The following is a 15,229-nucleotide window of genomic DNA, read 5'->3' as shown; positions in this document are numbered from 1 at the left end:
CGCTCCGCCTCCATCACATTCTATAGGCTGACACTCGCACCCCCCCCCCCAACCATTGGTTACTGCGGGGGCTGGGGGGGCGAGTGTCACGTGACATATTTAACCATCAGGCATCGCAGCTCACAGCAGTCTCACTTGGGCTATCACAGGGACAGGATCTCTCCCTGTAATAGCCCGAAGCTGTACGGAGCTCTCATGGCGTCTGTGGCCCGATTCCGAGAGCGGTATCGGGCCACAGAAGCTAATACTTTTACTGTTTTATTGTCACCCGCCAGTGCGCTCGTTCGCCACCGCTATCGGTATGCCTATGCCCGATAGCGGCGTTATCAGCTTGTCACCCGCCAGCGCGCTCGCTCGACAGTGCTATCAGGATCCCTATGCCCGATAGCGCTGACAACCTCTTGCCTCCCCCCCCCGCTGCTCTGCTCCCCGTCCCGTTAACTCTCAGGGAATGGGGAACAGAAAGTAGAGCAGCGGGTGCCGCTAAAGTAGTACTGCAAATGCGCAGCACTACACAAATAGCGTAGGTAGGTAGCGTAGCCGTACATTAGTGTAGGTTGTAATTTAGCATAGTTTAGCATTAATAGTGAAAGGGGGTTAGGCACCACAACTCCCAGCATGCCCAGACAGCTAAAGGCTGCCCAGGCATGCTGGGAGTTGTGGTTTAGCTTAAAATAGACAGCAATGGAACCACAACTCCCAGCATGCCCAGACAGCTAAAGGCTGCCCAGGCACGCTGGGAGTTGTAGTTTAGGACTACAACTCCCAGCATGCCCAGATAGCTAAAGGCTGCCCAGGCATGCTGGGCTTGTAGTTTAGCTTAGATTAAACAGCAAAGGGACCAAAACTCCCAGCATGCCCAGACAGCTGAAGGCTGCCCGGGCATGCTGGGAGTTGTAGTGCAGTGAAAGGACCAGAACTCCCAGCATGCCCAGACAGCTGAAGGCTGCCTGGGCATGCTAGGAGTTGTAGTTTTACACAGGTATAAAGTAGTTAGCGTAGTGTTAGCTCAATTTTATTGTAGCTTTAGTTTAGTGTTAGCGCAGTTTTACAGTTTTTAGCATAGCGTAGTGTTAGCGCAGTTGTAGCGTAGCTTAGTGCTAGCGTATTTTTAGCGTATTTAGCGTAGTGTAGTGTTAGTGCAGTTATAGTGTAGTGTTAGCATAGTTTTAGTGTATTTAGCGTAGCGTATTGTTAGCGTAGTCTTAGAGTAGTTAGCGTAGTGTAGTGTTAGTGCACTTTTAGTGTAGTGTAGTGTTAGCGCAGTTTTAGCGTATTTAGCGTAGTGTATTGTTAGCGTAGTTTTAGAGTAGTGAGCGCAGCGTAGTCTTAGAGTTGTGAGCGCAGCGTAGTCTTAGAGTAGTTAGCGTAGTGTAGTGTTAGTCCAGTCTAGTTGTACACGGGTGTAGTGTAGCTAACTTAGTTTTACAGGCAGATGAAGTGTAGTTTAGAGAGTTTAGCGTGGGGTGTAGCTTAGCTTAGTCATAAAGTGAAGGGGCTACAACTCCCAGCATGCCCAGAGAGCAGTTGCGCTCTGCTACATTAATGCAGTATACGGCCACCTGTATAGATGGCTGGATACGGTGATCACAAGGCCACTTACCCACCTCCGTTCCTGCTCCGTCACTGGACATGTAGCAATGCAGGAAGATGACGGAGCTGGAACGGGGGTGGTAAGTTAGGCTCTCCAGGTAATAACCCATTTTTTTTGTGTTTTTCTTCTCTTTTCAGATACGTGAATGCGGAGGACTACATGGGAATCGGTGGACTACGACGATGACCTGCATTTTTTTCTTTTCTTTTAATAAAATGGTTAACGAGGGCTGTGTGGGAGTGTTTTTCCTAATAAAAATGTTTTAACTTGTGTGTGCTTTTTTTCTTTGTTATTACTTTACAGGCTTAGTAGTGGAAGCCCTCTTGTAGACGGAGTCCATTACTAAGTCGGGGCTTAGCGTTAGCCCCAAAAACAGCTAGCGCTAACCCCCAATTAGTACCCCGATACCCAACGCCACAGGGGTACCAGGAAGAGCCGATACCAACAGGCCTAGAGTGCCAAATATGGCGCTCTTGGGCCTAGGCGGTAACAGGCTGGTGTTATTTAGGCTGGGGAGGGCCAGTAATGATGGTCCCCGCCCACCCTGGTAACATCAGGCTGTTGCTGTTTGGTTGGTATTTGGCTGAAAATGAAAAGACGGGGAACCACAGATGTTTTTTTTTTTATTAAAAAAAAAAAAACGTGTGGTTCCCAGTCTTCATTTTCAGCCAAATACCAACCAAACAGCAACAGCCTGACGATACCAGGGTGGGCGGGGACCATCATTACTGGCCCTCCCCAGCCTAAATAACACCAGCCTGTTACCGCCTACAACTTCCATCCTGCCCGGACGGCCTTTGGCTCTCTGGGCATGCTGGGAGTTGTAGCCCCTTCACTTTATGACTAAGCTAAGCTACACCCCACACTAAACTCTCTAAACTACACTTCATCTGCCTGTAAAACTAACTTAGCTACACTACACCCGTGTACAACTAGACTGGACTAACACTACACTACGCTAACTACTCTAAGACTACGCTAACAATACGCTAAATACGCTAAAACTGTGCTAATACTACACTACACTAAAAGTGCACTAACACTACACTACGCTAAATACGCTAAAAGTATGCTAGCACTAAGCTACGCTACAACTGCGCTAACACTATGCTACGCTAAAAACTGTAAAACTGCGCTAACACTAAACTGAGCTAACACTACGCTAACTACTTTATACCTGTGTAAAACTACATCTCCCAGCATGCCTGGGCAGCCTTCAGCTGTCTGGGCATGCTGGGAGTTCTGGTCCCTTCACTGCACTACAACTCCCAGCATGCCCGGGCAGCCTTCAGCTGTCTGGGCATGCTGGGAGTTGTGGTCCCTTTGCTGTCTAATCTAAGCTAAACTACAACTCCCAGCATGTCTGGGCAGCCATTGGCTTTCTGGGCATGCTGGGAGTTGTAGTCCTAAACTACAACTCCCAGCATGCCTGGGCAGCCTTTAGCTGTCTGGGCATGCTGGGAGTTGTAGTCCAAAACTACAACTCCCAGCATGCCTGGGCAGCCTTCAGCTGTCTGGGCATGCTGGGAGTTCTGGTCCCTTCACTGCACTACAACTCCCAGCATGCCTGGGCAGCCTTTAGCTGTCTGGGCATGCTGGGAGTTGTGGTCCATTCACTGTCTAATCTAAGCTAAACTACAACTCCTAGCATGCCTGGGCAGCCTTTAGCTATCTGGGCATGCTGGGAGTTGTAGTCCTAAACTACAACTCCCAGCGTGCCTGGGCAGCCTTTAGCTGTCTGGGCATGCTGGGGGTTGTGGTCCCATTGCTGTCTATTTTAAGCTAAACCACAACTCCCAGCATGCCTGGGCAGCCTTTAGCTGTCTGGGCATGCTGGGAGTTGTGGTGCCTAACCCCCTTTCACTATTAATGCTAAACTATGCTAAATTACAACCTACACTAATGTACGGCTACACTACCTACCTATGCTATTTGCGTAGTGCTGCGCATGCGCAGTACTACTTTAGCATTTGTGTAGTGCTGCGCATGCGCAGCACTACTTTAGCGGCGCGCGCTGCTCTACTTTCTGTTCCCCGTTCCCTGAGAGTTAACAGGGGACGGGGAGCAGAACAGCGGGCGGGCATAGGGATCCTGATAGCACTGTCGAGCGATCGCGCTGGCGGGTGACAAGCTGATAACGCCGCTATCAGGCATAGGCATACCGATAGCGGTGTCGAGCGAGCGCGCTGGCGGGTGACAATAAAAGTATTAGCTTCTGTGGCCCAATACCGCTCTCGGAATTGGGCCACAGACGCCATGAGAGCTCCGTACAGCTTCGGGCTATTACAGGGAGAGATCCTGTCCCTGTGATAGCCCAAGTGAGACTGCCGTGAGCTGCGATGCCTGATGATTAAATATGTCACGTGACACTCGCCCCCCCAGCCCCCGCAGTAACCAATGGTTGGGGGGTTGTGCGAGTGTCAGCCTATAGAATGTGATGGAGGCGGAGCGCTCGAGCAGGGAAAACTGCTGAGTCACTCCATCACAATCTATGGCAAATCACAATCTACGGCACTGCACCGGCATGGTATACATTAGGTGGTGGGTGTTTTCTTATTGGACACTTCATGTGTATATATGGTATATCCTCCCACTGTACTGAAATAGTATTGTACTATGTCATTAGATTCTATATATATACATCCAGCACTGTACAGTGTATCTCAGTGATAACCTGTAACCTTGATAATGAGAACATGTATTGAGAAATATCCCATAATATGTAACATATGTGAACAAAGAGCGATCTGTCAATCATGGCCGGTGGGGAATATCCAGTCCCAGCAGCTCCCCATGGATTATACCTGTTGGGTCTTCACCATGAGGAGCAGCGGACACATCATATCTCTACATTGTTATGGGGGATTATTTCCCAGCAGACAAAATTATAGAGATAAATAGATAAGAAACTTTATGTCTGAAAAGTAAATCTTTATTAATCACTCGTAACAATGAGAAGTTTTCAGCGGGCACTACCGTGGATTCACAGGGAGGGATACAAATCCCTTCTCCGATGGCAATAATACGGCCGCTCATAAATGCCTCTATCTGATGGTGCTCAGCAATAAAGTCCTTAGACTAATGCAACTCCAAACAAATAAGAGAGAGAATGCGACAGCGCAACAAAATCCTTCAGGCTTTATATCATGCGGGTGTACAAACAGGTGCAAATCACAGAGCAACGTCCGGTTCACACTGACTTGTGCTTCTTCCTGCTCCCGGAGCCAGAAGAAGCACAAGTCAGTGTGAAAGGGACGTTTCTCTGTGATTTGCACCTGTCTGTACACCCGCATGATATAAAGCCTGAAGGATTTTGGTGAGCTGCCGCATTCTTTCTCTTATTTGTTTGGAGATTATTTATATATATATAATATTCTAGTACCTGGTGACATATATACAGATGTGTTATTTGGATTCTGTTTGCATTTTGTATATCAGATATTTTCTGGAATACTAATACTTTTCCCATGTAAATTTATTGCTCTAAAGTGATCTCTCTTGTGACTGACTGCAATGTTGTAGTTTTTGTACAATTTGACAAGTTAGAAGGCTACTTTGTGTGCGTTCTTTGGTGTATAAGAAGACTTGCCTTTCGAGTAAAACATTTTCCACATTCTGCACATGAATATGGCTTCTCTCCTGTGTGGGTTCTCTGATGTTGAACAAGCCATGATTTGGAAGTAAAACATTTTCCACATTCTGAGCATAAAAATGGCTTCTCTCCAATATGAATTTTTTGATGTTCAGACAGATGTGATCTCTGAATAAAACATTTTCCACATTCTGAACATGAAACTGGCTTCTCTCCAATATGAATTTTTTGATGTTCAGACAGATGTGATCTCTGAATAAAATATTTTCCACATTCTGGACATACAAATGGCTTCTCTCCTGTGTGAATTCTCTGATGTCTAACAAGCCGTGATTTAAAAGTAAAACATTTTCCACATTCTGAACATAAAAATGGTTTATCCCCTGTGTGAGTTCTCTGATGTTCAACAAGACTTGATTAAGAAGTAAAACATTTTCCACATACTGAACATGAATATTGCTTCTTCCCTGCACAATCTCTTTGATGTCCAACACCCCTTTTGTGACTTTTATTTTGCTGAACATCCTGTGATGAGTGAGAAGACAGGACCTGTATATAAGGATGAGATGACAGATCTTGGCTGTGAAGGGCTGAGGGTGTATCTGGGATAATGGAATGTTCTTCATATGTATCTTGTGTGATATCATCATCTGCTTTATAATCTGAAGATATAAGATTCTCCTCTGATCTCCTGCTACAAGAATCTGCCAAGAATAACACAGATTTTATTTTTAAGTAAAAAAGAAAAAAACAACAATAAAAACTTTAACCTCTTAAGGACCCAGGGCGTACATGTACGCCCGATTATCGCGGTAGTCCCGATCAGCTAGGACGCCAGCGGAGACCCCCTTACCTCGCTCCGTCACATTCGATCAGCGTTTGATTGCTCCAAGCCTGAGCTACAGGCTTGAGCAAGCAACCCCCTATTATGCTGATCCATGCAAAGCTATGGCTTTGCAGGGATCAGGGGGAAAGATCAGTGTGTGCAGTGTTATAGCCCCCTATGGGATAATAATGATCAGTGTAAGAGATCAGTGTGTGCAGTGTTATAGTCTCCTATGGGATAACAATGATCAGTATAAGAGATCAGTGTGTGCAGTGTTATAGTCTCCTATGGGATAACAATGATCAGTATAAGAGATCAGTGTATGCAGTGTTATAGTCTCCTATGGGATAATAATGATCAGTATAAGAGATCAGTGTGTGCAGTGTTATAGTCTCCTATGGGATAACAATGATCAGTATAAGAGATCAGTGTATGCAGTGTTATAGTCTCCTATGGGATAATAATGATCAGTATAAGAGATTAGTGTGTGCAGTGTTATAGTCTCCTATGGGATAACAATGATCAGTATAAGAGATCAGTGTCTGCAGTGTTATAGTCCCCTATGGTATAACAATGATCAGTATAAGAGATCAGTGTCTGCAGTGTTATAGTCCCCTATGGGATAACAATGATCAGTATAAGAGATCAGTGTATGCAGTGTTATAGTCTCCTATGGGATAATAATCATCAGTTTAAGAGATCAGTGTGTGTGTGCAGTGTTATAGTCCCCTATGGGATAACAATGATCAGTATAAGAGATCAGTGTGTGCAGTGTTATAGTCTCCTATGGGATAACAATGATCAGTATAAGAGATCAGTGTGTGCAGTGTTATAGGTCCCTTTGGGATAACAATGATCAGTATAAGAGATCAGTGTGTGCAGTGTTATAGTCTCCTATGGAATAACAATGATCAGTATAAGAGATCAGTGTGTGCAGTGTTATAGGTCCCTATGGGATAACAATGATCAGTATAAGAGATCAGTGTGTGCAGTGTTATAGTCTCCTATGGGATAACAATGATCAGTATAAGAGATCAGTGTGTGCAGTGTTATAGTCCCCTATGGGATAACAATGATCAGTATAAGAGATCAGTGTGTGCAGTGTTATAGTCTCCTATGGGATAACAATGATCAGTATAAGAGATCAGTGTGTGCAGTGTTATAGGTCCCTTTGGGATAACAATGATCAGTATAAGAGATCAGTGTGTGCAGTGTTATAGTCTCCTATGGAATAACAATGATCAGTATAAGAGATCAGTGTGTGCAGTGTTATAGGTCCCTATGGGATAACAATGATCAGTATAAGAGATCAGTGTGTGCAGTGTTATAGTCTCCTATGGGATAACAATGATCAGTATAAGAGATCAGTGTGTGCAGTGTTATAGTCCCCTATGGGATAACAATGATCAGTATAAGAGATCAGTGTGTGCAGTGTTATAGTCCCCTATGGGAGCTATAACACTGCAAAAAAAGTGGGAAAAAAAGTTAATAAAGATCATTTAACCCCTTCCCCAATAAAAGTTTGAATCACCCCCCTTTTCCATTAAAAAAATATATATAAAAAACTGTGTAAATAAAAAATAAACATATGTGGTATCGCCGCGTGCAGAAATGTCCGAACTATAAAAATGTATCCTTAATTAAACCGCACGGTCAATGGCGTGCGCGCAAAAAAATTCCAAAGTCCAAAATAGCGTGTTTTTGGTCACTTTTTATATCATAAAAATTTTTTTTTAAAGCGATCAAAATGTCAGATCAATGCAAAAATGGAACCGCTAAAAACTTTAGATGACGGTGCAAAAAATTTGCCATCATACCGGCCCGTACGCGGAAAAATAAAAAAAGTTATAGGGGTCAGAAGATGACAATTTTAAACGTATAAATTTTCCTGCATGTAGTTAGGATTTTTTCCAGAAGTGCGACAAAATCACCTATATAAGTAGGGGATCGTTATAATCGTATGGACCTACAGAATAAAGAGAAGGTGTCATTTTTACCGAAATATTTACTGCATAGAAACAGAAGCCCCAAAAGTTACAAAATGAAATTTTTTCTTCAATTTTGTCGCACAATTAATTTTTTTTTCTGTTTCGCCGTGGATTTTTTGGTAAAATGACTAATGTCACTGCAAAGTAGAATTGGTGGCGCAAAAAATGAGCCATAATATGGAATTTTATGTGCAAAATTGAAAGCGTTATGATTTTTAGAAGATGATGAGGGAAAAAATGAAAATGCAAAAACAGAAAAACGCTGAGTCCTTAAGGGGTTAAACACTGCGCCCATATTTATAGTCTTTTTAGTAGAACATTATAAGTGCAGCATGTGACATCATGGAACCTTCTCCCCGTCCTCCGGATAATAAATAGTTAATGTAGACATAATATAGGGTCTTCAGGTCACATACACCCCACTCCTGGACCCCATCACACTCCCATCCAGCAGCAATGAACAATCCATAGGGCACAAATCAGACGACAGCCGAGGCGGTTCAGAGCCCACAGCAATACAGAAGTGCTGGGAAATATCCCAAATTATTCCTCTAGTCGTCTACATGGAAATCCTGCTGACTATATAAGATGGAGACAACAGGGACAAGAAAAACAACAGCGCAAGGACTTTAACCCTTTAATGACACATGACGTAAATGCACATGACTTTGCGCACCAGGACGTACATTTGTGTCCTATACATGACCGTGAGTATCGGAGCAGAGATTCCACTGATGTCCGCCATTAACCCCTCAGATGCCGTGATCAATGCAGATACAGTGCGGCACGGATTGTGATCTGATTGTCAGCGGCACGGAGGCCTTCCAGCAGAATTCTAACTCTGCGCTGCGCTCTGAGGCAGGAGAAGAAGCGCAGTTAGTTTACAGACAGCTCTAACGTCGTAGTGACGCGAGTCGCATGTCACGTGAGCGCTGCGCTCTGAGGCAGGAGAAGAAGCGCAGTTAGTTTACAGACAGCTCTAACGTCGTAGTGACGTGAGTCACATGTCACGTGAGCGCCGCGCTCTGAGGCAGGAGAAGAAGCGCAGTTAGTTTACAGACAGCTCTAACGTCGTAGTGACGCGAGTCACATGTCACGTGAGCGCCGCGCTCTGAGGCAGGAGAAGAAGCGCAGTTAGTTTACAGACAGCTCTAACGTCGTAGTGACGCGAGTCACATGTCACGTGAGCGCCGCGCTCTGAGGCAGGAGAAGAAGCGCAGTTAGTTTACAGACAGCTCTAACGTCCTAGTGACGCGAGTCACATGTCACGTGAGCGCCGCGCTCTGAGGCAGGAGAACAAGCGCAGTTAGCTTACAGACAGCTCTAACGTCCTAGTGACGCGAGTCACATGTCACGTGAGCGCCGCGCTCTGAGACAGGAGAAGAAGCGCAGTTAGTTTACAGACAGCTCTAACGTCGTAGTGACGCGAGTCGCATGTCACGTGAGCGCCGCGCTCTGAGGCAGGAGAAGAAGCGCAGTTAGTTTACAGACAGCTCTAACGTCCTAGTGACACGAGTCGCATGTCACGTGAGCGCCGCGCTCTGAGGCAGGAGAAGAAGCGCAGTTAGTTTACAGACAGCTCTAACGTCGTAGTGACGCGAGTCACATGTCACGTGAGCGCTGCGCTCTGAGGCAGGAGAACAAGCGCAGTTAGTTTACAGACAGCTCTAACGTCGTAGTGACGCGAGTCACATGTCACGTGAGCGCCGCACTCTGAGGCAGGAGAAGAAGCGCAGTTAGTTTACAGACAGCTCTAACGTCCTAGTGACGCGAGTCACATGTCACGTGAGCGCTGCGCTCTGAGGCAGGAGAAGAAGCGCAGTTAGTTTACAGACAGCTCTAACGTCCTAGTGACGCGAGTCACATGTCACGTGAGCGCCGCGCTCTGAGGCAGGAGAAGAAGCGCAGTTAGCTTACAGACAGCTCTAACGTCCTAGTGACGCGAGTCACATGTCACGTGAGCGCCGCGCTCTGAGACAGGAGAAGAAGCGCAGTTCATTTACAGACAGCTCTAACGTCGTAGTGACGCGAGTCGCATGTCACGTGAGCGCCGCGCTCTGAGGCAGGAGAAGAAGCGCAGTTAGTTTACAGACAGCTCTAACGTCCTAGTGACACGAGTCGCATGTCACATGAGCGCCGCGCTCTGAGGCAGGAGAAGAAGCGCAGTTAGTTTACAGACAGCTCTAACGTCGTAGTGACGCAAGTCGCATGTCACGTGAGCGCCGCGCTCTGAGGCAGGAGAACAAGCGCAGTTAGTTTACAGACAGCTCTAACGTCGTAGTGACGCGAGTCGCATGTCATGTGAGCACCGCGCTCTGAGGCAGGAGAAGAAGCGCAGTTAGTTTACAGACAGCTCTAACGTCCTAGTGACGCGAGTCACATGTCACGTGAGCGCCGCGCTCTGAGGCAGGAGAAGAAGCGCAGTTAGTTTACAGACAGCTCTAACGTCGTAGCGACGCGAGTCACATGTCACGTGAGCGGCGCGCTCTGAGGCAGGAGAAGAAGCCCAGTTAGTTTACAGACAGCTCTAACGTCGTAGTGACGTGAGTCACATGTCACGTGAGCGCCGCGCTCTGAGGCAGGAGAAAAAGCGCAGTTAGTTTACAGACAGCTCTAACGTCGTAGTGACGCGAGTCACATGTCACGTGAGCGCCGCGCTCTGAGGCAGGAGAAGAAGCGCAGTTAGTTTACAGACAGCTCTAACGTCGTAGTGACGCGAGTCACATGTCACGTGAGCGCCGCGCTCTGAGGCAGGAGAAGAAGCGCAGTTAGTTTACAGACAGCTCTAACGTCCTAGTGACGCGAGTCACATGTCACGTGAGCGCCGCGCTCTGAGGCAGGAGAACAAGCGCAGTTAGTTTACAGACAGCTCTAACGTCCTAGTGACGCGAGTCACATGTCACGTGAGCGCCGCGCTCTGAGGCAGGAGAAGAAGCGCAGTTAGCTTACAGACAGCTCTAACGTCCTAGTGACGCGAGTCACATGTCACGTGAGCGCCGCGCTCTGAGACAGGAGAAGAAGCGCAGTTAGTTTACAGACAGCTCTAACGTCGTAGTGACGCGAGTCGCATGTCACGTGAGCGCCGCGCTCTGAGGCAGGAGAAGAAGCGCAGTTAGTTTACAGACAGCTCTAACGTCCTAGTGACACGAGTCGCATGTCACGTGAGCGCCGCGCTCTGAGGCAGGAGAAGAAGCGCAGTTAGTTTACAGACAGCTCTAACGTCGTAGTGACGCGAGTCACATGTCACGTGAGCGCTGCGCTCTGAGGCAGGAGAACAAGCGCAGTTAGTTTACAGACAGCTCTAACGTCGTAGTGACGCGAGTCACATGTCACGTGAGCGCCGCGCTCTGAGGCAGGAGAAGAAGCGCAGTTAGTTTACAGACAGCTCTAACGTCGTAGTGACGCGAGTCACATGTCACGTGAGCGCTGCGCTCTGAGGCAGGAGAAGAAGCGCAGTTAGTTTACAGACAGCTCTAACGTCCTAGTGACGCGAGTCACATGTCACGTGAGCGCCGCGCTCTGAGGCAGGAGAAGAAGCGCAGTTAGTTTACAGACAGCTCTAACGTCCTAGTGACGCGAGTCACATGTCACGTGAGCGCCGCGCTCTGAGGCAGGAGAAGAAGCGCAGTTAGCTTACAGACAGCTCTAACGTCCTAGTGACGCGAGTCACATGTCACGTGAGCGCCGCGCTCTGAGACAGGAGAAGAAGCGCAGTTCATTTACAGACAGCTCTAACGTCGTAGTGACGCGAGTCGCATGTCACGTGAGCGCCGCGCTCTGAGGCAGGAGAAGAAGCGCAGTTAGTTTACAGACAGCTCTAACGTCCTAGTGACACGAGTCGCATGTCACGTGAGCGCCGCGCTCTGAGGCAGGAGAAGAAGCGCAGTTAGTTTACAGACAGCTCTAACGTCGTAGTGACGCAAGTCGCATGTCACGTGAGCGCCGCGCTCTGAGGCAGGAGAACAAGCGCAGTTAGTTTACAGACAGCTCTAACGTCGTAGTGACGCGAGTCGCATGTCATGTGAGCACCGCGCTCTGAGGCAGGAGAAGAAGCGCAGTTAGTTTACAGACAGCTCTAACGTCCTAGTGACGCGAGTCACATGTCACGTGAGCGCCGCGCTCTGAGGCAGGAGAAGAAGCGCAGTTAGTTTACAGACAGCTCTAACGTCGTAGCGACGCGAGTCACATGTCACGTGAGCGGCGCGCTCTGAGGCAGGAGAAGAAGCCCAGTTAGTTTACAGACAGCTCTAACGTCGTAGTGACGTGAGTCACATGTCACGTGAGCGCCGCGCTCTGAGGCAGGAGAAAAAGCGCAGTTAGTTTACAGACAGCTCTAACGTCGTAGTGACGCGAGTCACATGTCACGTGAGCGCCGCGCTCTGAGGCAGGAGAAGAAGCGCAGTTAGTTTACAGACAGCTCTAACGTCGTAGTGACGCGAGTCACATGTCACGTGAGCGCCGCGCTCTGAGGCAGGAGAAGAAGCGCAGTTAGTTTACAGACAGCTCTAACGTCCTAGTGACGCGAGTCACATGTCACGTGAGCGCCGCGCTCTGAGGCAGGAGAACAAGCGCAGTTAGTTTACAGACAGCTCTAACGTCCTAGTGACGCGAGTCACATGTCACGTGAGCGCCGCGCTCTGAGGCAGGAGAAGAAGCGCAGTTAGCTTACAGACAGCTCTAACGTCCTAGTGACGCGAGTCACATGTCACGTGAGCGCCGCGCTCTGAGACAGGAGAAGAAGCGCAGTTAGTTTACAGACAGCTCTAACGTCGTAGTGACGCGAGTCGCATGTCACGTGAGCGCCGCGCTCTGAGGCAGGAGAAGAAGCGCAGTTAGTTTACAGACAGCTCTAACGTCCTAGTGACACGAGTCGCATGTCACGTGAGCGCCGCGCTCTGAGGCAGGAGAAGAAGCGCAGTTAGTTTACAGACAGCTCTAACGTCGTAGTGACGCGAGTCACATGTCACGTGAGCGCTGCGCTCTGAGGCAGGAGAACAAGCGCAGTTAGTTTACAGACAGCTCTAACGTCGTAGTGACGCGAGTCACATGTCACGTGAGCGCCGCGCTCTGAGGCAGGAGAAGAAGCGCAGTTAGTTTACAGACAGCTCTAACGTCGTAGTGACGCGAGTCACATGTCACGTGAGCGCTGCGCTCTGAGGCAGGAGAAGAAGCGCAGTTAGTTTACAGACAGCTCTAACGTCCTAGTGACGCGAGTCACATGTCACGTGAGCGCCGCGCTCTGAGGCAGGAGAAGAAGCGCAGTTAGTTTACAGACAGCTCTAACGTCGTAGTGACGCGAGTCACATGTCACGTGAGCGCTGCGCTCTGAGGCAGGAGAAGAAGCGCAGTTAGTTTACAGACAGCTCTAACGTCCTAGTGACGCGAGTCACATGTCACGTGAGCGCCGCGCTCTGAGGCAGGAGAAGAAGCGCAGTTAGCTTACAGACAGCTCTAACGTCCTAGTGACGCGAGTCACATGTCACGTGAGCGCCGCGCTCTGAGACAGGAGAAGAAGCGCAGTTCATTTACAGACAGCTCTAACATCGTAGTGACGCGAGTCGCATGTCACGTGAGCGCCGCGCTCTGAGGCAGGAGAAGAAGCGCAGTTAGTTTACAGACAGCTCTAACGTCCTAGTGACACGAGTCGCATGTCACGTGAGCGCCGCGCTCTGAGGCAGGAGAAGAAGCGCAGTTAGTTTACAGACAGCTCTAACGTCGTAGTGACGCGAGTCGCATGTCACGTGAGCGCCGCGCTCTGAGGCAGGAGAAGAAGCGCAGTTAGTTTACAGACAGCTCTAACGTCCTAGTGACACGAGTCGCATGTCACGTGAGCGCCGCGCTCTGAGGCAGGAGAAGAAGCGCAGTTAGTTTACAGACAGCTCTAACGTCGTAGTGACGCGAGTCGCATGTCACGTGAGCGCCGCGCTCTGAGGCAGGAGAACAAGCGCAGTTAGTTTACAGACAGCTCTAACGTCGTAGTGACGCGAGTCGCATGTCATGTGAGCGCCGCGCTCTGAGGCAGGAGAAGAAGCGCAGTTAGTTTACAGACAGCTCTAACGTCCTAGTGACGCGAGTCACATGTCACGTGAGCGCCGCGCTCTGAGGCAGGAGAAGAAGCGCAGTTAGTTTACAGACAGCTCTAACGTCGTAGTGACGCGAGTCACATGTCACGTGAGCGCCGCGCTCTGAGGCAGGAGAACAAGCGCAGTTAGTTTACAGACAGCTCTAACGTCGTAGTGACGCGAGTCACATGTCACGTGAGCGCCGCGCTCTGAGGCAGGAGAAGAAGCGCAGTTAGTTTACAGACAGCTCTAACGTCGTAGTGACGCGAGTCACATGTCACGTGAGCGCTGCGCTCTGAGGCAGGAGAAGAAGCGCAGTTAGTTTACAGACAGCTCTAACGTCCTAGTGACGCGAGTCGCATGTCACGTGAGCGCCGCGCTCTGAGGCCGTCACTAGGACATGAGAGCTGTCTGTAAACTAACTGCGCTTGTTCTCCTGCCTCAGAGCGCATATACTAATAGAGGCAGATTGTTTCAGGGGGCAGGAAGAAGCAGGGGGCGGACAGCCATCGGGGGTAACCGAACTGAGCACGGGACATTTGTTGGGCAATATCACAGGAGCCACTGGAGGGAATTTGGTAAGTGACCCTTCTTTGCACTCCTGGTCACCCACACTATAACCCTTTGTGTATTGGGTTTAGTGTGGGTGATCAGGGTGACAGTTTTCTTTTAAATCACCCCTTTCCCAATTTTAATAAAAAAAAAATATAATAATGATTAACCCTTTGGGGACGCAGGGTTTTTCCATTTTTGCACTTTCGTTTTTACCTCCTTACCTTTATAAAATCATAACCCTTTCAATTTTGCACCTTAAAATCCATATGAGGCTTATTTTTTGCGCCACCAATTCTACTTTGCAGTGATATTAGTCATTTTACCCAAAAATCTATGGCGAAACGGGAAAAAAAAAATAATTGTGCAACAAAATGTAAGAAAAAATGCAATTTTTTTGTGCGTATGCCATTTACCATGCGGTTTATTTAACTATATCCTTTTATAATTCGGAAATTTTTGCCGCAGCGACATCACATATGTTTATTTTTATTTACACTGGATTTTTCAAACTTGATTCAAACTTTTATTAGGGAAGGGGTTAAATGATCTTTATTAACTTTTTTTTTCACTTTTTTTTTGCAACGTTAAAGCTCCCATAGGAGACTATAACAC

The 15,229-nt window shown here is 48.1% G+C and overlaps 1 protein-coding gene across 1 annotated transcript in view; it reads right to left on the bottom strand.

Annotated features, from left to right (window-relative positions):
* The window catches only part of LOC130298114 (uncharacterized), a 99,115-nt gene that overhangs the window by 40,628 nt on the left and 43,258 nt on the right, over positions 1–15,229 (bottom strand). The window contains 1 exon segment of the mRNA XM_056551009.1: positions 5,180–5,890. Coding sequence (XP_056406984.1) covers positions 5,180–5,890 — 711 coding nt within the window.

The sequence above is a fragment of the Hyla sarda genome (genome assembly GCF_029499605.1).
Source record: "Hyla sarda isolate aHylSar1 chromosome 1 unlocalized genomic scaffold, aHylSar1.hap1 SUPER_1_unloc_21, whole genome shotgun sequence".
NCBI classification, from domain to species: Eukaryota; Metazoa; Chordata; class Amphibia; order Anura; family Hylidae; genus Hyla; species Hyla sarda.
This window is presented reverse-complemented; position numbering and strand designations above follow the sequence as displayed.